At 36.4% G+C, this 27322-nt stretch overlaps 1 protein-coding gene across 1 annotated transcript; it reads right to left on the reverse strand.

Moving 5' to 3' along the window:
* Positions 1–239: 239 nt before the first annotated feature.
* On the reverse strand, positions 240–26936 carry LOC142342430 (glutamate receptor ionotropic, NMDA 3A-like). Its single transcript, XM_075393751.1, has 16 exons — positions 26677–26936; positions 19620–19750; positions 18129–18298; positions 17550–17707; positions 16678–16865; positions 16119–16292; positions 15509–15636; positions 14825–14999; positions 12164–12418; positions 11710–11855; positions 10966–11119; positions 10216–10322; positions 3180–3351; positions 2037–2394; positions 1374–1681; positions 240–950 (listed from the first exon to the last, which is right to left on the reverse strand). Exons 2-16 carry the CDS (start codon positions 19680–19682, stop codon positions 528–530), a joined length of 2979 nt encoding a protein of 992 aa, XP_075249866.1. The 5' UTR covers positions 19683–19750; positions 26677–26936; the 3' UTR covers positions 240–527.
* Between the last annotated feature and the right edge of the window lie 386 nt (positions 26937–27322).

The raw sequence follows: 27322 nt of genomic DNA on the forward strand, positions 1-27322 counted from the left end.
TCTCTGATCAGAGTAATGTGCGCTTAAATCCGCCTCAGACCATCCCAGAGGAAAGTGGCCTCTGATCAGAGGAAAATCAGACCATTGACCATACGTTTGTGCGCTCGAACCAATTCCCAGGCCCTCTAGTTTTGGTCTGGAAACACCGTGTGCGATCGACTTGAGTCTGATCAGAGGTCACTTCCGTCTGGCATCTCGACCAAGGAAATATGGGTAATTGCCCTGGTGGCTCAGAAAAGTTTGCGAAACGAATATAAATTGGTAACGAACAATTTTGATGTAATTTAACAAACGCATTTAAAATAGAAAATTTGAAATTAAACTTAACTCAACATTAATTGGACATAAATAGAGAATGGAATATCGAGTAGTGGATAGATAAAGTATTGGCATACAATCGCAGAGCTAATCAAAATAGCTTATCTGAGAAAGTTTTATTCGAGAACAACAAGGGCATTGTATGTAACAAAGGTATGGATTTATAAACAATTAAGTAACTGCTAGTTATTAAACTAGTCTTAACTAAACTAGATATCTGTTGAACATGATCTGGATTCGGTGTCGATGGGCGGTCGCCGTCCCTGGATATGAGCGGGTTGGAAATCATGCTGCAAACTAACTTTCTTTCCTGGCACAAGAGGAGCTCCAACTGTCATCCCGCTAGACCTCGACTGAGGTCGGGAGGATCCACCCGCAACCCCGGAACCTAATATTTGAGGAACACCTGACGTCGCTACAAGAGGCAAGGGTCCCCTAGAAGGAGTCCGCTGCTCGGATCCGGGGAAGTTGACAGTTATCGGGAGATCTATTTGTAGTGGCGACATGTTGCGACTACTTCCGGCTGAGATGAAACCGTTGGGAACGTGAGTTTCCACAATCTCGATTCCAGTTTTGAATTCGCCCGAAACTGGGGTTCCCCCGGGCACAGGACTGCGCACAATGATGGGAAACTGAAACAAAATTTTGAATGGAACTATGAAACATTTTGATTACTCTAGTAATGGTACTTATAGCTTAGATTTTTCGTTTTTTTAGAATACGAAAAGCATACGACTACACTACAAATTTTTCTCGAGTAAAAGGGATAGTTCTCCGGTAAGATCTGGTCATCCTGAAAGTCTATTGCAAGAGTCTTTGGCAACATCTTACAAGACAGCCTCCCTTTGCAAGAATCTTGCAAGATCTTACAGGATAACAGTCGGAATTCGACCAGGGATGAGAAACTCGGGGAAACATACAAAAACAGTAGCAATGTTCTTCACCCCATCCCTCGGCCTTTAAAAAAGACAAAGTTGAATCCCAGCTCGATTGTCGCCACCTCATTAAATTTACCTCACATTCGAATCACTTTAATGGAAAAGTTAAACAGTAACCTTGACACTTGGCTGTTCCCCTTTGCTCTGGTCGTTGTTTGGAAATGCTGCGTGAGGCATGCTGTATTGCTTCTGTAGAAGGGCATTGGGGTTACTGTGAGACTGGGGCAGGTGTGGTCTGCCAGCTGGGGTGGGGTGATTGGCTAAGCTGGAGCTGCTATCGAATAGTGATGATTGGGAGAGAGTGGCTGTAACTCCTCTTTGTTTATTATTGTTGTGATGGGGGTGTTGTGGCCCCCCTCCCTCCTTCACCTGGACCAGAGGTGATGCCTGTGGGTCGCCCTGGTTCACCGTAAAGTGCACCTCACCTGAGAAACCAACCCAAATTAATAGTTCTGATATGAATCAGTTTTGATGTTGAAATTTGGGAACTTTTTCCTTCCACATGTAAAAAAATGACTGTCTATAGCTGATATTTTGATACTCCCCCCCCATAAAAGTATATATTCATTACAGTGTGGCTAGTCCCTTCTATTATAGGCTACATAGATTATTATCAATGAAAGAACAGCATTTTTTTAGTCACACAGGTACATGAAAATAATAAATTTGTTAACATTGGAGAAAAAAAACAATTACTAAATCATGCAACCATCCAGATCATTAATTGACATATGCCACTTAGGCCAGACCTCAGAATTAAAATGAAAGCGAGCTATTTACCTATTAGGTTATCTAAGTTAGCCTCCCTGCTCAGTGACCCCATACCCCACTTGCTGGCACCTGGAGGTGAGGACAGGTTATTGGGACGCATAGCCATCTGGTGATATTCTGTAAAGCTTGGGTTCACTGTAACGTTAGGCTTCGCGGGCGAACCCACTCCACCGACCCCAACGTGATTGGGTATCTTTTTAGCCCCCCTGAAGGATCCACCGGATGCACCTGGTCTGAGGAGTCCCAGTTTGGAGGAGTTGCTGGGGGAATTGCGTCTGACTGAGGAGTGGACTGCGTCTACTAGGCCTATGATGGAGTGTTTCTTCTTGGGCAGTTTGGGGGCTGTTTTCAGAGAGGCGTTCAGTCTCTAAAATAACACAATTAATTGTCCTGTTTAGGCCACTGTTTTGTCTCACCCAATGAGCGGGTAGACCGCGTACGTTTGGTTTAAATTGTCAAATATTGTCACTCAATAGGAGGGGATAGCTTTTATTATACGATTGCGAGCAATGAGTCGATAAATAGCGAATTGGGTGTTGTAATTAAGCGAATATCAAAAGAGCTGCCGTGATTGGATACCTGAATGATTCAATGAAATACTCAAACATTAACTTCTTTTCGTCAATTGATAATTTTTTGTTTAAACCACGCTTTGGTAGAACCAAGGTTACTTTTTTTTATCAAGCGGGTAATTTAATTCTCCCTATTAAAAAATATCAGTAAATAAAGTCGAGAGCATTCATTACCTAAATTTTAAAATAATTCATTTTGTTGCCATTACCTAAACTTAAAATTATTAACAACGTATTATGCTATTTATGCTATCCATGCTAATACAAAAAACACATAATTTCTCATTGGAAAATCTAAATGCTCATCAACCCCCCTCCATCCCACACGGGGGGGGGGGGGGTCAGACCACTACTGGAATTATGACTTCCACGTTCTTTCTTGGTTTGGCAATTCAATTCTCACATTTTTGTGATTCAATTTTCTAGTTCAGCGCTTAAATACGTTTGGTTTGTCGTTCATAAATAATGAGTGCCGCAACGGCTATGAGGGACTTGTTTTCTAGCTGAGTTTTTTTTTCGGTGGTACCAAAACACCCGCGAGTTATTTACAGATGCAACTTGGATCCTGTGATATTTTTACCTGGCTGAAGAAGAGGATGTATTTCCATTTGCCAGAGTACTCGTGCTGTTTGAGACAGGGCACCACTAGTTTGTACACTAGCCACTCCACCCCCAGCACCATCAGGGCAAACACGCTCCCAACCAGGATCATGATGAACACTCCATGTGCATGGTCAAATGACAGCCGATACCTATTGAGTCATGGAACGTTATTAATAGCCGCACAGCGATAGCTGAGGCTATTATTGGCCTTCTCTTGGTTTTTTACAATTCAAAGAATTTGAATTGTATTGGGGCGCTGTCTTTTTTTTAAGGTCTGTTCACACATTTTCATGATTTTTGAAGTCAAATTGGAGTAGTGATTTTGGTCACGCCGAAACAGGAAATGGAGCGAAAAAGCGAGTGGCTTTGCGGCGTGAAATTTTTTCGCTCTAATTTTTAAGTAGAGTGAGAATACGGTGTTTGAACAAAAATTCGCTTTATCGGTAGTGGTTTTTTGTTCACATGCGGCAATTTCACTTTGATTTTTACTGTTTTTTCGATTTTTTGGATCGGATTTTTTTCTAAATGGTTTTTCCAAACCATTCATAGTCCGTTCTAGGTCTAGTTTTCTGTTTAGTCAATGAAAATTCTTTGAATTGTACGTCAGGACTTGTCCTGCTATGGTTTTTTATTTCGTCGTCATGATTTTTGTTAAGACCATATGACGTCACAGCCATTTTTTGTTCATTCGTTCATGCAATTTCAACTGAACTGCATGTGTGACGTCTTTTTTCGCTCTTAGTGGAGCGAGTTTTTTTTGTTCATGCGCGTGGTTAAATTTTTGGTCACACTTGACTTACCTCACTCTCAAAAATGACTTCCTCACTTTGAAATTGACTTTTGTTTACTTTAATTCAAAGAGATAAGGTCAAATGGGTGTGTATCACTCTAAATGAAGGTTATTTGAGATCAGCTAATAGAGGCAGCAATAACTTATACAGATTTTTAATCAAATTATAAGAGATCAGCCTTCAATGAAAAGACGATTTTTTTGGTCTGTCTTTTTTACTGTTTTTTTAGACTGCCGATCTACGAATCTATTGCGGCTATTTTCTGGCAATCTGCCAGCTATGTTTATGTAGTACCACAGGTCATAGTAGCATAGCGAATCGGAAAATTCAGCTCTGAGAAGCGTTAAGAGAAGTGAACTGTATGGATAAAACAATTTCGCTTCTTTTTGAATTCGATTCCGAAAAATTAAAGCCATATTTTTTTCAATCTTTTTGTCTGAAACTGTTACTTTATTGGGCATTCATTCACGTCATTGAAATCTAACAGTTGTTGGGTATTCTACTATGCGACGATTAAAAAATCAAAAAATCCTTTGTTTTCGAATCCATCTTGAGCATTTTTCCGTTTTGTGAAAGACATCGAAAACAATGAAGACATAAATCTCCTATTGGGTAATCTGTCTGCTTAATCACCGGTGATATCATTCCAGTCTTATCTTTAGTTACATTATTAAAGTTAATTTTTCAGGTCGCAAACGAAAAACATACAGAGGGTGAAGAAAATTTGAGAGTAAAAAGAAAATCAGGCTTAATCGGAACCGAAAGTGAGATCCTACACTTCTTTTTTTTCAGAAATCGGCAACTAAAAATCAAAAATAGTTAAACGATTTTTAAACCAGATATTTTTTCATAGTTTTAATTAATGAGACTCAAAGGATAGAGAGAATGAATAGGGCAGAAACAAAAAAAAAAACAAAATGGGATAAGTCCTGAAATAATTCAAAAGTATCATTGAGTAAACAAAAACTAAACGTAGAATGGTCAATGAATGGATTGGAAAACCATTAAAAAATATTCTAGCGAAAAACAGTAAAAACTCCAGTCAAATTGCCTTTTGTGAATAAAAAATCACAAACGATAAAGCAAATATTTGTTCAAACACAATTTTCGCATTTTTTGAATTTGAAAGGAAGAAACTACGCCTCAGAACCACTGGCTGTTTTTTGCTCAATTTCCTGTTTCGGTGTGACCAAAACCATCGCTTCAATTTAACTTCAACAATCATTAAAATGTGTGAACGGATCTTAAAAAAGCATAGCAGGTAGTGACCTACAAGTCAAAGAATTTTCATTGACTAGACAAATATCTAGACCTAGAATGGACTATCACTGGATTAAGAAAACTTTTTAGAAAAAGTCAACAAAAAACTAAATATCAGCAACTCAAAGTGAAAATTGCGCATATGAACAAAAAAAACACCAGTAAGAAAGCAAAGCTTGTTTTCAAACACCAATTTCTCGTTCAACTTTGAGATTAGATTGAAAAAATGCACGCCGTAAGACCACTCGCTTTTCGCTCTACTTCCTGTTTCAGCGTGACCAGAAAATCACGACACCAATTTGACTTCAAAAATCAAGAAAATGTATGCGCAGGAAAAAACAGCGCCCCAATACAATTCAAATTCTTTAGATTGTAAAATTCTTTAAAATGTAAAAAATGCCCACCAGCACATAGAAATAATCCGAAAGAAACATCTGAAGTTGCTTTAATAGTGATTGGGGGGTCAAACTTTTAAAAATTGCCCTTCGCATCATGAACATTTTCGGTGAATCGAATACTTGAAAACCAGCCAACCGGTAGGCTCTACGGGCACTTAATCCCCTTCGGGTGCGAATTGTTTATCCCATTTTTGAGGACAAAAAGTCAAATGGGTCCGACAAAAAATCGGTCAAGCAAAAAATTGCATAAAAACCACAGGACTAATATTAGTGCCTCATACTTCGCGTGAGAGCAACTAAACATTGGCAATTGTTTAAGATGTTCGGCATAAGTCTTGCATTCCAGAGAAAGTATGAAAAAACTTGGTTCCTTTGCAGCAATTAAAACATACCCGACAGATTGCCGGAAAATAGCCGCTGTTGATTCCAATAAGCATGATTGGGATTGAAAGAATAGAAGGTATTGAAAAAAAAAGATTTTTGTACAAAAACATTTTTTAAGTGCGATTTATTTCGAAGGATTATATTATTTCGTGTTTGAGCATACGTCTATTTCTTAGAGAGAGGCTACAGGGTCACTATCAATACCAATAAGCATTAGAGATGGTAACTAAGACTTATAGGAAGGATGTTCAAATAGCGGGCATCTAAAATTGGGCTTTATGGGTTTATCCCGTTTTCAATTCTGACTTCAATTATTTATTCTGACTCTGTTCAATTTGAATTGCTTTGCTGAGGAACTGATGTTCAAAATCACTTTTAGCAGAATGAGAGAAGAGAGAAACTAGCCTAGAAAAGTCAAAAAGATTTCACGCAAAATGTTGAAAAAGCGACAAAATGAGGTAAAGCAAAACATTTTTTTATTCGACGAAGTAAAAAAAACATAGCAGGACACGTCCTGAATAAAATCAGAGTAATTGAATGAAAGACAGACCTAATGAACCTGACCAGCAGATCAATCGAACAATCCCAGGCAACAAGACAAAATCTCAAAAGTTGAGAAACTAAAAGAATCAAACAAACTAACCAAAAAAACGATCATTGCTAAAACCCTTGAAGCTTTTAACTTGAAGGACATATATGACTAATTTCAAAATACTCATTAACTCACGCAAAAACCTTGAAAGAGATGAAGCTGCCACTAAAAATAGATAAACTGGACAATTATGACAAATGCATCAAGAAACTGAGAAGAGAAAATTTAAAAAGAAAATTTCAAAAAATAGGGCTATAAAAAAGATCAAAACATTTTTTGACTCTATAGTTTTGTTTTGTAAACCATCTACAACAATTAAAAAGTTTCGTTTGCCAATAAAGATAGTTACACTCAGAGAATGACAAAAAAATCGAAAAATTTGAAAACAATCGAAAATTTTAAATTGCAAGCTCTAATTAAAAAGTTCCCTACAATTGCAAAATTAAGAAATTGGAAACTATTTTATTGCTCCTAGAAACTATGTAGTAACATATTAGCAAACCCTATAGGAGGTTCCTTGGCCACTGAATAAAAATCTCAAAAATTTGAAGAAAAGATTGCAACTTTATCAAAAATTTGTAAAAGATATTAAAATGTTGAATACCATTCCATGGCCAAAAAAAATTTTCAGTTTACTGTTGGCAAACCCTAGAGGCATCTTGACCCTGGGAAAATTGAATAATGACAATAAATGTCAGAAAACTTGAAAAAAAAACAATTTTGATTTTAAAAAAATTGGTAAAATTATTAAAATCAAATGTTTAAAACCACTTCATTACCACTAAAAACAATGCCATAACCTATTATTTAACCCCACAGGAGCTCTTTTGACATAAAGTCTGAAACAACTCAAAAAATGTCAAAATTTTTCAAACAATTTGAAAAAATTAGTATAAATTACGGTGTTTATGTTTTGATTAGCCATAGATATAGCGCTTAAAGTGGCCGTAAAAAGCAATTACGAATTGCAAAGGACCTTTATCAACTTTTTTAAAACTCAATTTCAGACTGTTCTAACAAAAAAAATCCAAAAAACGATAAAAAAAAATGATACAAAAATGAAAAAAACATACCCGGCAGATTGCCGGAAAATAGCCGCCGTTGATTCCAATAAGCATGATTGGGATTGAACGAATAGAATATATTGAAAAAAAAAATTGTACAAAAATATTTTTTAAGTCCGATTTATTTTGATGGCATTTCGTAGTTGAACAAACTTCTGTTTCTTAGAGAGAGGCTACAGGGGCGACTATCAACACCAATAATCATTAGAGGTGGTAACTAAGACTTATAGGAACGACGTTCAAATAGCGGGCATCTAAAATTGGGCTTTATGGGTTTATCCCGTTCCTAATTCTGACTTCAATTTTTTATACCGACTCTGTTCATTTTGAATTGCTTTGCTGAGCAACTGATGTTCAAATTGACTTTAAGCAGAATGAGAGAAGAGAGAAACTAGCCTAGAGAAGTCAAAAAGATTTCACGCAAAATGTCGAAAAAGCGGCAAAAAAATGGTAAAGCAAAAAAAGTTTGACGAAGTAAAAAAAAATACGAGCGCAATAATAGCCGGCTGAGAAGATGAGGGCGGCTATTAAAAAAATCCAAAAAATCGAAAAATTGCTTTAAAAAATTCATTATTTTAGGCTCAAAAACTCCCAAAAATGACCTTTTAACCTTGAATTACGGCCTTCCGAGTAGCTTCACCACTCTGAGTACTTGAGGGACTACTAAACGCGGGCCTCTAATGAAACTTGATGCCCGCTGAGCTTTACCTGTTTATCCCGTTTTGAAAGCTCAAAGTCATGAAAACAGGTGTGAAAACATCTTACAAAAATAAAAAACATAGCAGGACAAGTCCTGAAATACAAACCAAGTAATTGAATAAAAATCAGACCTACTGAACCTGACCAGCAGATCAATTGAACAATCCCAGCCAACAAGACAAAATCTCAAAAGTTGAGAAATTAAAAGAATCAAACAAACTAACCTAAAAACGATCATTGCAAAAACCATTGAAGCTTTTAACTTGAAGGCCATATATGACTCATTTCAAAATAGTCAATAACTCACGCAAAAACCTTGAAAGAGATGAATCTGCCTCTGAAAGTATATAAACTGAACAAATATGACAAATGCATCAAGAAACTGAGAAGAGAAAATTTTAAGAAAATTACAAAATAGGGCTATTAAAAAGGTCAAACATCTTTTTTTTATTCTGGAGTTCTGTTTTGTATACCTTCTACAACATTTAAAAAGTTTCGTTGGCCAGGAAAGATAGTTAAACTCAGAGAATGACAAACAAAATTCGAAAAAATGAAAACAATCAAAAATTTTAAATTGCAAGCTTTATTTAAAAAATTCACTACAATTGCAAAATTAAAAAATTGGAAAATATTTTATTGCCCTTAGAAACTATGTAGTAACATACTAGCCAACCCTATAGCCGGTTCCCTGGCCACTGAATAAAAATTTCAAAAATTTAAAGACAAAAATTGCAACTTTATCAAAAAATTGGTAAAAGATATTGAAATGTTGAATACCATTCCTTGGCCAAAAACATTTTCAGTTAACTGTTAGCAAACCCTAGATGAGGCTTCTTGCCCCCTGGGGCTGGAAAACTTGAATAATGACAATAAATGTCACAATCTGAAAAAAAACCAAAATTGATTTAAAAATTTTGGTAAAATTCATGAAGTTAAAATGTTTAAAACCACTTCATTACCACTAGAAACAATGCAATTACCTATTATTAAACCCCAGAGGAACTTTTTTGACATCAAAGTCTGAAACAACTGAAAAAGGACAAACATTTTCAAACAAATTGAAAAAATTAGTATAAATTACCGTGTTTATGTTTGGAGTAGCAATAGATATAGCGCTTAAAGTGGCCGTAAAAAGCAACTACGTCTTGCAAAAGACCTCTATCTTTAATAAACCCAAAACTAACATAAAAACTTCCAAAAAATCCTAAAAATTACGAAAAAGTGCTAAATTTTTCATTATTTTAGGCTCAAAAACTCCCAAAAATGACCTTTTAACCTTGAATTACGGCCTTCCCAGTAGCTTCACCACGCTGAGTACTTGAGTGACTACTAAACGCGGGGCTCTAATGAAACTTGATGCCCGCTGAGCCCTAACTGTTTATCCCGTTTTGAAAGCTCAAAGTCATGAAAACAGGCGTGAAAACATCTTACAAAAATTAAAAAAAAGACAGAGCACCAATACAATCCAATTCTTGGATTGTAAAAAAGACAGAGCACCAATACAATCCAATTCTTGGATTGTAATAGGAGCGCTACAATAGCCGGCTGAGAAAATGAGTGCGGCTATTAATTACAGGGTCTGGCAATCGATTTGAGCACAAGAAAGTCGGGACAATGGTATGATTCAAGAGCTGTCAGAGGCGCTAATTGTGATGCGTTTTATACAGCACAAACTGGGCTACTCCAAGCCGTGATGCAATATGAATTTCCTAAGAATGGTAAAAAAATGTATAATTAAATATGAAAGAACATGATACATATCGGAGAAAATTCCAAGTTCCGCTGAGACAAATCTAGGAAATTTCCTCTTCAATTTGAGTCTCACCTGCTCATCATGGGTGAGTAACACTCCCCAGATGGAGTCGTGAGCCACTTCTTCTCCCAAGTCGTGATCATCCCCGTCGCCTCATAATTCACCAAACGCTCATTGATCTAAACAACCAACGAACAACAATTGGTTATGATCAGACTCAAGTGCGTTCGTGCGTTCGAGAAATGGACAGGCGTGCGCTCGAAATTGTCTGATCAGGACGATTGCGAGCGCACACCTGAGCCTGGGAATATGTATATCCCAGGAATACATGTTATGGAAGAACAGTGAGCGTCAATTAAGGATTCGATCCAACGAGGTATTTTGTGCACCAAGTTGCAACCCATTTCATTCAAACTCTGATTTTAAATTCATCTTGCCACAGTCAACAAAAGTCTCGGTAGAAGACAAAAAATCAAATGACTGGCGAGGGGTTGCGTTTGGTAGCAGCCAGCTCGAAGTTAGAGAGGTTTGCATTCAGGTCAAGAGGTTATAAAAACAGGCGGGAGGGAGGGGGACAAAAGTGAAATATCCAAATCAATGGAAATTTTGGTCCACAAAAAGTATATTCTGTAATTCAAGAACACGAGCTCAGAGACGCATCATTTTCATGCGCATCATTTTCTGGAACACATCGTGAAAACTAACTAATCATTCGTTTGGGCCTGATTTAAAAGTGTATGTTAATAATCTTTCGACTGTTCAATTTTCATAAATCCTGGTTCATTTCTGTCCGAAGGTAGTGTGTCTTTTGTGGTGACTAACTTGATTGACGAGGTTTGAGTGCTTGGGAAACATGAGTCCGTAGGTGTCTGACCAGAAGTTGCTCCCGGCTGCAATGAGAGTGCAGTCTGGATCTGTGGCAGCCTCGTACTCCACTTGAGGTGCATCAAACATCAGTGCACCTATCTCGTATTTCCTACACAAGTATACCCTAGTGATGAGCGGATTCAAATCTTGCATAAATCTTACAAGATATCAATCAAGGCAAAAAAAAATCGGGGTACAAATGTTTCAGGAAACATTTGAAGCAAATTATTGTTTATTAAACAAATTACAAAACCGAATTCAATGAAAAAATTTTTAGCCCGGATTCAAAATCTTGCAAGAATCATGCAAGATTCTTGCAATATTTTAAATTTTTTCATCACTAGGGTAAACTTTCTTGTCACAAAAATTACTCTTGTTTACAAAAACAGATTTATTTCAGCAATTATGGATAAAGATGGTCTTCGGGTAGAAGAAAAACATGAAAAATTGTATTTAAGTTTGTTTGAGTTTTACAAATTTATTTCTGTGAAACAAAGATTAGGATTAGGTCAATAAGAATTTTAGAAGCAAGCGTCAAAGTTATTTTTATTATTTTTCGGCTATTTAGAAATAACAGTTTTGTAAAACTATCAAAATAAAATTGTTTAAAACAGGAATCTAATAACTACTTTTCGAAATTAACTTTTATGATAAAAATGAAGTTGAATACCTATTTGAAGGATATTTGGTTATACTAACTTGAGTTTGGCGACGCCTTCTGCGAGAGACTTGACGTTGTTCTTCTTGAACTCTTTGAACCTGTGAGGGAAGTAGAGCTGAAGATAGTACTCTGTGCTGGTGCCATTGATAGTCGCAAACTTCATGTCACTGTCCGGGTAGCGCAACTGAAATCAATACAAGCCAAGTTATAGTCTTTATAGTTATAATACCCCCCCCCCCCAGCTTAATGGGCATTACTTTTACGCCCCCCCCCCCCCCCCCCCCCCACCGCCACCACCACCAGGCACAAGTGCTATTTTTTCACATAGTAACGTGCTATGTAACTACACATAAATTGTAATGAGGGCATAAAAACACCAAACACTAGGGGGTGGAGGGGGGGGGGGGTGTGTTGGCGAAACATAGCAGATCCGTTTTTATCTTGAGCACAATTTACCTTTGATTGCTCTTTCTTCCATCTGAAAGAACTTACCTTTGAAATGTCGATATTAGGATCCAGCATCCTTCCGGCCATGAATGATGCCAGATTAGCAGTATAACCAGCAATGAACACGACAGCAAACATACCCCACGCATTCACAATGATTCTGCTGGCTACACTCTTTGGGGGTTTGGATGCGTAGGTGTGTGAGAATAGCAGAGACCAGGTGTGAAGGAGTCCAGATGGGAAAGAGAACACTGAGCGACGGTTGCGACCATTCGGATGTAGGCCGTATGGAGATAGCCACTAGAAATGAAATTACAAAATTACACTCTAAAAAGGTACATTTATCCGCATTACCAGACAACAAAAAAACTGTCTTCTTACAAAAAGAATGCTTAAAATAGTGCCAGCCTTATTATATTTTTTTATATCCTGAGAAAAATCTCACACAAATGGGGGGGGGGGGGGTAGAGAGAAACTTATTTGCTACCCAATGAGAGGGGGCAATCTGTAATTGCTATTACCAGATAGTGGCTGTCGACAAGTTCAAAAAATGGACACCCGCTTGAACATCGGTTCGAGACGCAGCATCATGAGATGATCTTTTGTCAGTTGGTTTAGTGACCTGATTACATTATTGTCTACTACAACTTTAGTAACCAAACAATCAAAAATTTAAAAACTCATTGCTTAATTTAAAAAAATACATGAAAAACGAGAGTCAGACGCGCTGTAGATACATTATATTCTCATATCCAATTCTACAAACAAACATAAACATAAACCGACTAAAGTCCGACAAATTCCTCTCAAACGACAGAAGGGGCAATTTAATTCAAAGCGGAGCCTTAGCCTTAATTTTTGGGCGGGGGCTGAAAATTGCGACTAAGGAGAGCTTCCTGCTCACTAGAGTGGGGCATTAACAACTAAGCTATTTGTCCATTGTACTTTTCCTTCTTATAATAGCATTTGATTTAGCAACAGACTTAATTTCTGAAAAACGGCATTTTAGATAATGCAAAACCGAGAAGTCAAGAATGAAAACATCACTTGTAAAGTACAATCAAAAGTGTTCTATACTTAAGAGCAAAAACCTTAAGCAAAAGTTTGGGATAAAAACGCAGATGGGATCTTTTCCGTTTATGTCCCCCAGCTTTGTGGGTGCACATTATTCGCACCCCCAGACGCAAGTGCTATATTTTTACATAATGATTTACTATGTAGTGGCACCTGTTTTGCAACTGGGGGATGCAAAATGTGGTGGGGGAGGGGGGAGAACAAACAGAAAAGATCCCACAGATATTAGACAAATGGAAACAACTCGTTGAGTCGTGCTATTTGAATATTTATTTGACGCTACTCGAACCAAACTTACCGAAAAAAAAGAAACAACATGCAACCTAGAATTTGATTGCTAAATAAAACTAAAAAGTGTCTTGAAAAATGCACACCAAGTTTTTCGTTCAAGGATGTGGGAAGCTGGGGAGGGAGATGCGGGGCCAGAGGTGTTTATTCGAAGGGGTAGGAAGTTATGTGTGCGCATAAGTGGGCTTGGGGATCAGGTAATGGCGTTAGCTGTTTGGGGTGGTCGAAAGCTGGGGGTGTAGGTAAGTGGGTTTAGTTTAGTTAGGGAAATGGTACTGTTAGTAGAACAATTTTTTTTAAAAAAAATGACCATGTGACCTTGAATATCACCAGCTTTTCCTAATAAAGATACATTAGAATCTAAGCTATTGTTAAAGTTCAACTTTGTAGGACAAGTCAACAATTTTAACAAGCTTATGCCTATGAGTTCGTTATTAAGTTTTTGGTCAGATATTCAGACACAAAATAAAATGAATGAAAAATTACTAATCAAACAGAAAAAAGAAAGGCAAAACACGAAAACAAAACCATCGGAGTATTTTATTTTTTTAAGGTTTTGTTTAGTTTCACATATTATTTCTAATCTCAAGAGCGTGTTAGTAATCAAAATAAAAACTTTAGTCCAATTGTCTAGATCAGGAAATGTTAGTTTAAATTAAAAAAACAGCAAGCGATTCAATTAACATGGAATTGTATAACTGGCAGATTTCCGTCCATTGGCTTTTTTTAATGTTGGAACTTTCAAATGGTACGTCACTTTATCATTCGGAGAAATCAACGACCTGAGATAAACAGGAAATTTCTCTTAATGGTGCTTCAAACGAGGATGAAATATTTTACTTTCGAGTGTTGTCTTATAAGTGTCTATTGAGTAATCTGATATAATTTAATGTGGGAATACTATTGTAAGTTTTCATAAGCTTGACTCCTAATTCGTTTAAACTTGTCATTGAAAATTAGGAGAGCAGAAATAAAATGTGATTTTTTTTACTTTTAATCGAAAACGGTGACACTCATTCTTTCCTGCTAGAGGTATGCCTTCCCGATCTACTCAAACAAAAAAAAATGATCACAATGAGTTAGGTTTTGAGATATTCGAGATATGACTTTGGGGGAAAATGCTGATTCTCATAATTTTATTTCAAATATCCTTGATAGGTTACGAGTATTGAAACGTTTCCGACCAGCTATGTTACTCTATTCGACGTTTCATTCTCTTAAATTTTGTCAGATTGAGTTCAATCAGTCATAAAACCAAAAAATATTGACTACAATTCCAATGATGGATAGTTTTTCGCAATTTATAAAGAAAATTAGGCAAGAATTAATGTGAGACTAGTTTACCTCAAAGAATGCCATAAATATGGCAGTGACGTGTACGAATATGAATATGAGTATCCACATGGCAGGGGAGAAGGGGTCCATGAAGGCACTGGTGGCTGGCCGAGGGGGCTTCCTGGCTGACAGGGTCCCGAATGCACTCGAGTAGTACGGCACACTGAACTGGATTGCTTCCGCCCTACGACGCAACACTCCATTTAACAAACACAAAAGACAAAAGAGGAGAGAAAAGAAGAAAGACGTACAAAATATTCAGGGATCTGTTGTGTTTTTGAGTCTGCGTCTCCCCCCCCCCCTCCCCCCACGCTCACACTGTACAAAGTTATATCCTCCTTTTGGTATATTTATAAGAGTGAAGCTGCTGTTTTGTACGCACAGTGAACTGAAAATATCACGTGCGCGTCGCTCGGTCAGCAAACGTTACATGGGCGGGGGGGGGGTGTAATGTGATAAAAACAGAGATCCAAACCGTAGTTAAGGAAACATATATGAAACAAAAAAAATGCAACTCTCTCTTGTTGATAAACTCATAAATTGATGAGAAGTTATGAACAGACGTTCAATCAGAGAATAAGGGACCGATTCAGCAATATTGAATATTACCAACTTCCATGTTAACCTGAGTTAGTTTTCTGAATTTTATGTGTTTCTGTTTCATGTATTCTAGAGTGTGGTGATGTTGTGTACCTCTGTGGTGTGATGGATGTAGCCCCGGCTGCCATGTCGGCTGCCCCCCTCAACACATCCCCAATCATGCCTCTCCACTTCCCATTCGACGTGATAGACCCTATCGTTGCCTCAGGGGTCAGAAACGCCTACAGACAAAATGATAACCATAAATATACCTGGTGATAGTTAGTTATTTGAGCCACTCCGAACAATTCTTCACAAAGCTACGCAAAGTTGGTTTTGACTGGGATTAAGAGAAATAGAAGTTATCATTCATTGTCTTGTTCACAGGAATGTTGGAACTTGATAAGTTTTAGAATTCAGTAAAAATTTCAAAAATATTCAAATCAAGGCTGAAATAAGCTCGCGTTAGTGGATATATATTTATATATATATATATATATATGTGTGTGTGTGTGTGTGTGTGTGTGTGTGTGTGTGTGTGTGTGTGTGCGTGTGTGTGTGTGTGTGTGTGTGTGTATGTGTGTGTGTGTGCGTGTGTGTGTGTGTGTGTGTGTGTATGTGTGTGTGTGTGTGTGTGTGTGTGTGTGTGTGTGTGTATGTGTGTGTGTGTGTGTGTGTGTGTGTGTGTGTGTGTGGAGGACTGGGTGGGGGTTGTGATGCGTACCTGGTACTTGAAGTTGAGGTCGTTAGCGAGTGACTTGAGTACCTCGACAGTGAACCCGTAACAACAGAGTACATCAACCTCCTGAGGTCTCTTCCCATCCAAGTACTCCTGTATCTTATTGGCATCCACTGTGAATGTCGAAATGTTCAGACACTGGATCCCAACATCCGTACACTACAAAAGACACATATCTTGAACTCACCAGAATACTTCTGATCGATCATGTACAAAATGCTAGCATAAAAACGTGGGTAGAACTGTAACCTTACGCTTCACAATCGCCAAGGAAACCACAATATATATAATCAGATACTGAAGCGTGACCAGTGAAATAAAACGCATTTTAGAGAATTTTTTCTTTCATGATTTTTGTTATCATCAACTATTCCGAGTCTTCTTTTTATTTTGGTCTTCTCGGCATTCAAAAGTATATCTTTATAAATGAACCTTGTCAAGCAACAGACTCAACCAGAAGCTCATGATCAACCGATAGTCAGACTTTAAGCCAGACTAACGAGTCAGTATTTCAATCTGGCCCTGGGTCCCAACTTGTTCCTACCTTGATTCCGGCTTGTTCACTCTCCTCGTTGTACTGTGCAGTCTGCATTACAAAAGGTAGACTCAGTTTCAGCACCAGTCTGATTTTCTCAGTGTCTGCTATCCGCACTGCGTCTGGCAATAATGGTGATCCACCTGGCCAGATTATCGTATTCAGTTTCAGACCACCTTCTTCTGGCTGGTACGTTCCTGAAAAAAATGAAGATTTGTCATGCCTTCCCGGGTCGAGAAATTTTCCGAAAATTATGTAAGAAATTATGTAAAAGTGTTCTCCTGGAGTATTAAATGGATAAATGAATTTCGATATTAACTACTAAATGTAAAAGAGCAAGTTTCTTTTTTTTCTAATCAATACTCTGGAAACAATTTATTATTATTATTAAATGCGCTGAAATGCGCTTATTTTTCAAAAAGTTCAGCGCAAAACCCAATTGTTGGCTTGTCAAATCCCTACGTGCTTTTTCGCAACATTTTGTTTTAGTTATTTTCTGGTTTTTCTGTAGCTTTAAATTAATTGTCGCCAATTTCAAGCTTCTATTCGGTATAGCTGTGAAAGACTGGCCGGCGTTTTTTGAGATCTTTTCCACTAAAAATTTGAGTTGAATCAGAAAATACAAAATAGGCAGACTTGACAATCAAAGGTAATGTTTACTCTAAAATCGATTCCATCATTGGGTCTCAAAATGTCTCCCATAAGGTCTGAGATCAATATACTCCCTAAATTAGTAGGTCGAAGTTACTTGTAGCGTCAACCATGTAAATAAGTCCCCCTCCCCCCTCCCCCCCCCCCCCCACCTTGACTTTAGTCTTTTCCTGGGTTTTCCGTCGTATAAATCTGTACGACTCAAAATAACTGTGGATGTCATTGCCAACCTATTGGGTTCCATAGTCTGTATTCGGTGTCTCTGGAGAAGACGTTTGGATCCCTGACCAGATTGACAATCCTGTACAGTCCATTGCCATTGAATCCATCTCTGTCAAAGTGGAACTTCGTGCCTCTGTTGGTGATGAAACTACTCCCCTTCAGAAGTCTGCAACGAAGCATATAACATACACCATAAAATTCTTTCTAAGAAATTTTTTACCGAAATTTTTTGAACATAAACATTTAGTAAATTGATGCACGAAGGAGTCCTGACTCTATCATGATCAAAAAATTATTCTACCCCAGAAACGGCGCTAAAATTTACTTCAGCAGTTATTATGTTTAACTATAATTGGAGCTTATATATTAGCTTATATATACAATAAACTATATATTAGCTATAATAGACTATCTGTTAATATTCTTCCAAAAAACGGTTGGTTAGCTACTGTTGCAATACTCTTGCAAAGTGATTTGACATCATAATGAAAGATATTAAAAGCTTTTGAATCTCTTAGCAGACAACCGTCCCAGCTTGACAGGGAATATTTTCATTCTTCTCGAAAGAAAGATGATAGTAATCTCACTTTAGTAACTCTTTTCCCTGATGAGCGTGTGCCTTGATGTCCTGATCTCTGAGACAGGTGAGGGAGTTGATCTCTGAACTGATTGGCTCACTTCCATTGTTCATCTTTTCCAAATTGGCCCTGGCTTTCTCAGCTGCCAGCATTATCATCTCTGTCAAATGACCCACAACCTACACGTTCAAAGATAATAATTGCCTTGTTCTGTGTTTGCTGTGATTTTTCATCACAACTGACTTAAAACAATAGAAGTATGTAAATCAGTCAAAAAATATCGGTTCGTAAATATAAAGCAACTGCACCAGCAATCATTTGTTCAGCTCCCTCTCAGAAATTTATTTGAACAATTAAAGAAACTATATGTACCTGTCGGTCGAAAATTGACATTATCATAAAACAAAATTGACATATAACTTTGTTAATTCAGTGATTAATGATTTGTTATCGCAATGAACACACGAGAACAGATTTTCTATTAATGTTACCTAATAGCAACACAAAATTTAAAAGTTCCTCTGGCAATCATATGCAAAATTAAATTATAAAGGTTCCAAGGTTTCTTACAATGAAGTTTTCAAACTATATGAAACTTTGCATGCGGCTCTAAAATGAAAAGTCACTTAACTAACTCCTTCCAAATACGCTTGCGAGAAAAGATCTTGAAGGCTGGGGGCAAAAATGCAATTTTTTGAGAAAAGTCATCCCTGCACGTAAATTTTTGTAAATTTTCAATTTTTTATAATGCCCTTCCAAAAGCTTCCACTGCTGTCAAATCCAGTCGTTCATCCAAGTAGTTTACAATGCATGCGCGTTATAAAAAACGCGAAAAATAAAAGCTTTTGAAAATTTCGACGAATTTTTGACCCATTCCTCCGAAAAAAATGAACAAGTTGATTTTGATGCCAAAATGTTCAATTCGGGTCAAATAAACTACTGGGTGAGGTTTTTTCAACAATTTTGAAAAAAAAAAGTTTTTTGGAATTTTTATATTTGATCTCACTTTATCAACTTTGACAGGACTGGCGTTGGTACTTGTCCCCCGTAAGACGGTCCTGATGTTAAGCAAAAGGACATACTAGTGCAGCTCTTTTAAATTTCTAACCGAGCCGGAATGGCTCAGCCAAGTGAACAATGACGATATGATATAAAACAGATAATTTTTACGTCCTTGTCTTTACTCTTTGTGAAAAGCATATCAGCCTTTTTGTTTTATACCATAGACAGTAGCCCAAATTTGGCATGCGCGAACTACTGTGGGTGGCAAACACCTGAGACGCTTGACCACGCGCCGAGAGAGGAAACTCCTGACAGCTCTAGGTCATCATCAATCACCTCAACCATGACGTTAGCCTTTGTCATGGAACGGTTTCGTGGTATTATTTCTTTTCTTAAAAGCGCAACCTCTTTTGCTTTTGGTCTTAAAAACTGAACTTTAGTGACTGAAACTTTAGAAAAAAATGAGAATGTTCTCCGAATGACTGAGTTTGAACATGCCTCGGATGGTTCGTCTTCCAGATCAGAGTAGAAAGAGATGGAGCCTAGAGGTAGTTTCTCCATCACTTGAGGGTCATCTGTGAAACTGATATCAGGCAAGATCCAAATGTAGTTGTTGATCTCTGTCCCATCTACATAAACAACGTCAAAACAAATAAACACAAACAAAACATGGTCACAAATAGAATGATGGGCTAAAAGTGCTCAAAATGTATGTCATATATGCACCACACTTTATGATGATCTTAATACCAAAATGAGTAGCATGTAAACAATGGCATACTGATAATCACGCCATGGGATTGTCGATGATTTGATCAAATCTCAATTAAGATATCTGTTTCTTTTCCACGTGTGAAATGTACTATTTGTTCTTTTCGTCAGCAGAAAAGCTAATGCGCGCTTCCTTTTGCCCGTGCCAACAAACGTGAACAAATAAGTGTATGAGCATATTTATATGTATCTTAATATTGCACATTTTTATGTATCTGCGATCATTTTCAAAATTACCAGAGCCGGGATAAACTGCTACAGTTATCATTTTATACCAATGCTATATATCGAAGAAACGCGGCTCAATGCTACACAAACTGCGTATGAAATAATGATAATCAAACAGGGTATAACTCACATATTTGTAAAAAATGAAAATTTTCAGTATGAAAAAAAATGTGAGAGCGAGCTAAAATATTATGGAGGGACAGTGTGAAAACACAAATAGGAACAAATTTAACTTGGTAAATTTCAAGAAATTTTAACTTTTTACAGATGATTCATTGTTAAACACGACTCAAAGTTGTTGTAACAACCTATCATTTCTAACAGCAAATACAACAACAACCCGGATCATAGTAATATTGTAAATCAGCGCTGAATCATAGTACTTCTCAGTCTGTGTTTTTACTATGAACAGATTGTGACCATGTCACTTTTTGCACTGTTCAGACAAAAATCGTAGTAAAAAGGCTCCCTGAAAACAGTGTACAGTACAAAACCCAATTCTGGGTTTGATCGGGGCAATCTCAATAAATATTCTGTGAATACTCTGAATCAACTTTTTTCTCAGATTAAAACCGAAAACAAAGAAAAAATTCTGTATTCACATTATGAAACATAAAAAAGCAATGTTCATGAAGAAATAGCGCTAAAGGGACTCAAATCAGCTATCAGAGCCCCCGTCTGCCCCCGTCTAAACCATTCCAGTCGAGATCTTCCAATACGCTGAGAAATGCAAAAAATCAGCGGAATTAGTGAAACCCTTACCAACGGCACTTGAATGCAACAGAATGCTTGAACTCTGAGTGGAACAAAATGCAAGATCTGACTGGACTATAATTGTAATTTTTTGGTCAAAGTGGACACAATTACTTTGCATAGCTGCTAGTTTTATGATTGAACTATTTAGCTCAGGATGATTTCTTGTTCCGACCCACTTTGGCGGAGGAGAAAAAATATTCTCAAATGGGTTTTTTGATCAGTCAATTTTTGCCCATCAATATATTCGTTGTAGATGTTTGTGAGTGGCATCATTAGAAATCTCTTCAGCGTACAACAACCAATTAAAAAAAGATTTTTTTTTAGTTTCGTTTTTTCAAAGGAGTTATCGAAGTTCAAAAATTTGTAAACATTGGACTGACTCCTGTTGTTTTTGTTCATATTTGCGATATTTCGACGCAATTTTTGCACCAACTTTGCTAGAAAAAAATTATGTTGAATTTGTTAACGATAATGTTGTTGGTTTTAGCTCTAAACATTGAAGAGTTTTTGATCAACTTACAAAATGGATAATTGCTGGTCTCAATGTCTTCATATGCGGGAATGATTGGACTGAACTGAAAACGATCTAAAAACTCTAGTTAATATTTAAAGGGTTCCATTATTTGAAATTACTTTTTTATTTATACTTTTATTGTTCTTTTGTCGACTTATTTTTATGAACTGGTTCCATTGTTTTCTAGTGAAAAAAACTAAATTGTTTAGTTTAGGTTTTATTTGACGCTATCCTGACTTTGTTTTTTAGTGTTTTTTTTTATTTGATTTTTCAATCTATCTTGTAGTCTTTTTTATGGCACGTCTCATTGGCCCTCTAATTTGACTATTTATCTCTTTGAAATTTTTTTATTTCTTCATTTGGTGGACAATGAGATCAAGCCAAAAACGTAGATCAGCGGGGTTGAACTTTCGAGCTTCCGTGCTTTGTTGAAATGCATATGTACACGTGAGAAAACAGGTAGCTTGACTGATTTCACATGGCATAATCAGAAAATTTTCAAGAGCTAGGAAATTTTTATAGCTTGTTTAGTGGATAGTTTACGCATCAAATAGCAAATACGCGAGAAACTAACCTAATCTTATTTCTCAAAACACAAATATATTGGAAAAAAGGAAAAAATGGGTATTTAAAAATAGCAGACACAATATATATATATATATATATATATATATATATATATATAAACATGGATATATAATATTATATAATTGGGTCAAAGATGTTCTCTATCGAAGTATTTTTCTTAAAATAGCACGCAAATACCTTCGTCCAATTCTTGATAGTTCTGATCAATTTCTGATGACACTTTGTTGACACAAATGTCAACATTGTTGACACAAATGTCATTTTTGTTGGAACAAATTCTGATAACACAAAGTTTTCATTGCATCTGTGGATCCCATTTTAACTCAACAAAGAAAACTCCGAGTAAGGAAAACTCAGAATTGAAATTAATCTAGACACTTTTTTTTGTTCCGACCCCACTTTTGGGGTTGGAAATATAATGGTTTTTTTTGTTCAGACAATTTTGGCCGATCGATATATTCATCGTAGAGAAATTTTAGTGGTATTTTTAAAAAGCCTGTCTAGTATAGAATTCGAAATTAAAAAGATTTTTGTTTAATTTCGTTTCTTTTCGATGACCTTATCGAGGTGTAAAATTTTGTGTGAACACGTGATATTTGCAAGATTTTATTCACTTTTAGCGTAATTTTTGTTCAAAATGAGGCTTTTCTAGAAAACTGTATTTGAAAATTAAATTTCACGCTGCAAAACAATGTTACCAAATGCCGATAAAAAACCAATAAGGAAGAAATTTACAATAAAAAAACTCGAATTCAATTTGAGAGCTGTTTTTTTCGGAATCTTTTTCTATTTATTAATGTTTCCTAAATCACTTAGAGGCTAGTCACTTTTCATAACGAGGTTTCGTTAACTACAAATTCAATTACAGTCAAATGATACCCAATGAACAAAAAATTTGTTTTCAAGGAATCGCTCAAGTTTTTTTGTCTTCCACTATTCTTGAGATTTTACTAAGTTTTGGGAATTCTATAGCATTGACTTGCTAACGAAAAGTGCAATCCGTTTAACAAATAACCATTAGGTAATATAACCTTTCAAATAACCTATATAGTACTTTGATTGGACATTTAATGGCTGTTAAGACTTTGAAAAGTAATTAAAAAATAATTTTCGCAGTTATGACAGGAAACCCTTCCTTTCAACTGCAACCAAAATTATTCTGGTAAACGATTTTATCCGCTTACTAATGATTTTATGAATTCGATAACACATAACACGAGTTTTTTAGAATTTCGAAAAAAATTGGATCTTTTGGTTCATTTTCGACCTTATCTCATTATCCTAATATCTATAGTTCCCAATGGCTTCAAAAAGATCTCCAATGTATCACAGATAAAGGTTTCAGAGAAAAAGTTGTATTTTAAATGGCTTCGACTCGTTTTTATAGCATTTCTGTTGAAATTTTTTCATTTTTGCCTGTATTTGTCGTTGTTTTCATAATCATCGAATTTATTTTGATGTCTCATTGATAACATATTGATGACAAACAACCTTATCTTCCAAACGAGACATAACGTAGTAAACTTTTAGAACTTTTTTTGGACATTAACTAATCTTAAACTTTTTTGTGAACTGTAAGTCGGACTCAATAACGACAAGACCTCTATTTTGTCTGCTGCAACTAAAATAAAACTGGTTAGCAGCTTTAACTTCTAACTATTAGTATCATGTCTTCGATGACATGAGGTTTCATAATTGTTTTCAATTTTTGGATATTTTTTACGCTATTTTGGTTCTCTTCAAAATTTTATCATATTATCCTAATATTGATAGTTCTCAGTGGCTTAAAGACAACGTTCAATGGATCACGGATTAAACTTTCAGAGAGAAAAGATTATGGTTTAAATGGCTTTGACACATTCCTGCATTTTTCTAATGAAGTTGCGATTTTTGCCTGCTTTTTGTAGTTGTTTTCTTTATCACCAAACTTTTTCTGATGTCCTATTGATAACTAAAAAAATGGAAAACAACCTTTTCTTCCTTTTGCAGCTTAACTTTGCGTACTTTTTAACCTCCGTAATGAGCTATTGAATTCAGTGTCTGTTAGGACTTTTAAAAATTTTGAATTTTTTTTCGAACACTAACCTCTATTAGGCTTATTTTCATGGACTGTAAGGCAGTCTGAGTAATGAATACAGGATCTCTTCCTTTTTACTGCACTTAAAATAATTCTGGTGAGAGGTTTTATCTGCTAACTATTGGTTTTCTGAAAAAACAAGTTTTTTTTACAAATTCAAAAAAAGTTTCCAATTTTTTTAAATAATTTTGGTTTTTTTTGAAATCTTATCTCATTATCACAAATTTAATTGTTCGCATGGGCTATGAGAAGACTACCACTGGATCATAGATAAAATTTTCAAAGAACCGCTTATGATTTTTTTGGCTTCGAATTTTCGTTGTTGTTTTCTTAATTACAATTTTTTTTTTCATGTCCTGTTGATGAGGAAAAGTATTCTTTTTAGAACATTTAACCTTTGGTGAACGGTGAAAAATATACCAAATTCTGTCAAAAATTAAAATGCGTACTTCAATCAAAATCCATAAAAACAGATTGCTATTTTTACTGCGCAGAATTTAAAAACTCAACTTCAAGGCGTACCAATGATCTGTATAAAGTGTCATCAAAGCTTGCGAATTGAAAACTTTGTTACTTTTTAGGACGCATAAATTTATTCATACGCAACAGCAAATAATTTTTTTTCATACAATTTTGATTGCACGTCAAATTTTCTTTTTTGGGAGCAAAATTTCCAACTACATTTATTTTCCTTTAATGCATTTCAAAAATCATCAGAAAAATCAATTTTATAGACCCAAGGCAGACAATCAAATTTTTTTCGAGGCCAAGATGCTGGCAAATAACAGTGTCCCTAAAGGAAGTGTCTGTAAAAGACCAAGGACTGACAAGATACAAAATGATCCAGCAAAGCTCAAGCGCCTGGAATTCTGAATTTGTTATGTATAAGCAAGAGCTCTATTGAAAGAGCAAGTTCTATTTCGAAACATGTGTAGCGGAGCCCCCCCCCCCCTCACCATGAGTACGTTATATGTTTGTACAGTACGTGTGCTTTGGGGTGCAAATAATGTGCATTCAGTTTAGCTCTAGGGTTGTAAGGAAGGCGCTCAGATGGGAAAGGTCCATTTTGCGTGGAAATATCCCAGAAATGGGAAACAATGGGAACTCTCGTAAATGGGAAAGATCACAGAAGTGCCAGAGGGAAGGGGCATTGGGTTCGTAAAGGCGGCATTAGACTCTCAACTTGAACCCGGTCCAAATTTTTTAAAAAGGTGAAAAAAATTAAAAATTTTGAGACTGCGTTTTTCTTGAGACCGTCAAAAAGTCATTAATTACGTCATATGTTCATATTACATTTTTAAGAGTTAATTATGTCACATTTGTTCTCTCCTCAAAATATTTTGAACAGTAAAACGAAAAAAAGCTCATGTAGCATGTAGTTCCTCCTCCAGTTCCGTTCGGTCGGAATAATAATTTATCACAAGTTATGGGGTAGATCTCTAATGTATGTCACTGGTTGTCACAACGCGGGACTGAATCTCAAAAATGATCATTCTTTCAATCGATGGCATTCAATCAATCAGTTGACACTCTATGTAGGAGAATGGAATGTTGATTTGGCGATGATGGGTATAAAAATAGTCACACGAATGTACTAGCTCAGCAACTAAATGGGAATTGATGAAATAGGTCTGGAATATCAGAGACGGATCTTTTCCAATTCTAACCTCCCGCAACCACTGAGGTTAATCATGAACCTCTCTAGCCGAACCCTCTATGAAACAGTTACCTGCAAGTTTTAAATTGCCACATCTCTGCAGCGCCAAATTTTAGAATGCCAGAATTTTCTATATACTGTGCATCTTTTCTAATATACAAATTCAAAACACGTACGAATAATTTTTGAAATGCCGAAAGTCTGCAGAGCCAGAAATTAGAATGCCAGAAGTTCCTGTATACAACTTTCATAAATTTTCTGCAGTTTCAAACTTCCAAGTTGCGTGTTTTAAGTAATGTTTACGTGACTCTGCTTGAAGTCACTGAGAAATTCTGGCGTATATTAGGTCAGAATTTCGAAGTGACTTATGCAGAGTCACGAAACCATGCTTACAGCAGGAAACTCGCGCGAACTTCTGGCTAAGTAGCAACTTCTGGCATTTTAACCTCTGGCACTGCAGACTTTCGGCAGTTTAAAATGTGCACGTGAGTGTTTTAAGCAAGGTTACGTGACTCTGCTGAATAATTCTGGCTTAACATCTCGAAGCGCAAAGCTTTTCTCGTTCAACGCCAGAAGTTATCAGTGACTTGAAGTAGAGCCACGTGGCCTATTTTTAAAATTCGTTATGTATGTTTTTCCAAACAAGGTTACGTGAAACCTGCCACAGTCACTTCAAAATTCTGACTTACATCTCAAACCCGAACGCGGTTCTCCGCGATTGAATGATTTTTCCCAATGTTGCCGAAGGATTGTTGCTCATGTAATAAAAAAAATTACAACTCCCAAATTTTGCAACTGTGGGTTGTTGGTGAGGGGAGGGGGGAGGAGGGGGGGGGGGGGGGGGCAGAAAAGATCCGTTAATAGTTATAACTAATGCTCAAGGTTATAACACTCTTTGGATTGTGTGGTGGTGTATGATTGATCACTATTATAATTATGACTAATATTATCACTTATAACTCACTCCATCTGTGGCCTGGGCCACAATGCGTCAACAGACAGTGGGCTAAACAAAGAAGTCAGGCTGAACAAAAAATTTAAAAGTTTCAACTTGGAATTCATGTTTTACTGCCCGGACCCAACGCCAAGTCAATTTCAGTACTGGGCGAGTCTAAATCCAAGTCTTATTTCATTACTGATTCAGAACTAAGATCATGTCACTTTTTACACTTGGCAGTCTAAATCCACGTTTGGGCTGATGATAAAATTGAGCGGTTTAACTTGTGTTCCAACATTAATATAACATGATATAACATGAAGAAAACAAGAAATTGACAGCCTTGATAAGAAAACGTACAAAAACATAGTTAATCATGTCAAGATCCTGGCAAGTTACATGGCACCAAAAACATCAAGATATGTATGAAAAGCCAAGAATTTTGGCTTTGCAAAGATCTTGGCAAGATAGCAAGAATTTTACTTGACACGTCTTGATGAGATCTTGTCAAGGTCTTACCAAGGTATTCTTAAGAAACGTTAGATTATCAAGATCTTGGTAAGGTATTTTATGTTTTGCTAGAATGATCAAGATCTTGCACTGACATTTCAAAGTGTATATATTTCGTTTCACTTGGAGTATATTTGTGTAGATTACAAGTTTACGCAAAAAT

This window comes from Convolutriloba macropyga, chromosome 7 (assembly GCF_964194025.1).
Source record: "Convolutriloba macropyga chromosome 7, txConMacr16.3, whole genome shotgun sequence".
NCBI classification, from domain to species: Eukaryota; Metazoa; Xenacoelomorpha; order Acoela; family Convolutidae; genus Convolutriloba; species Convolutriloba macropyga.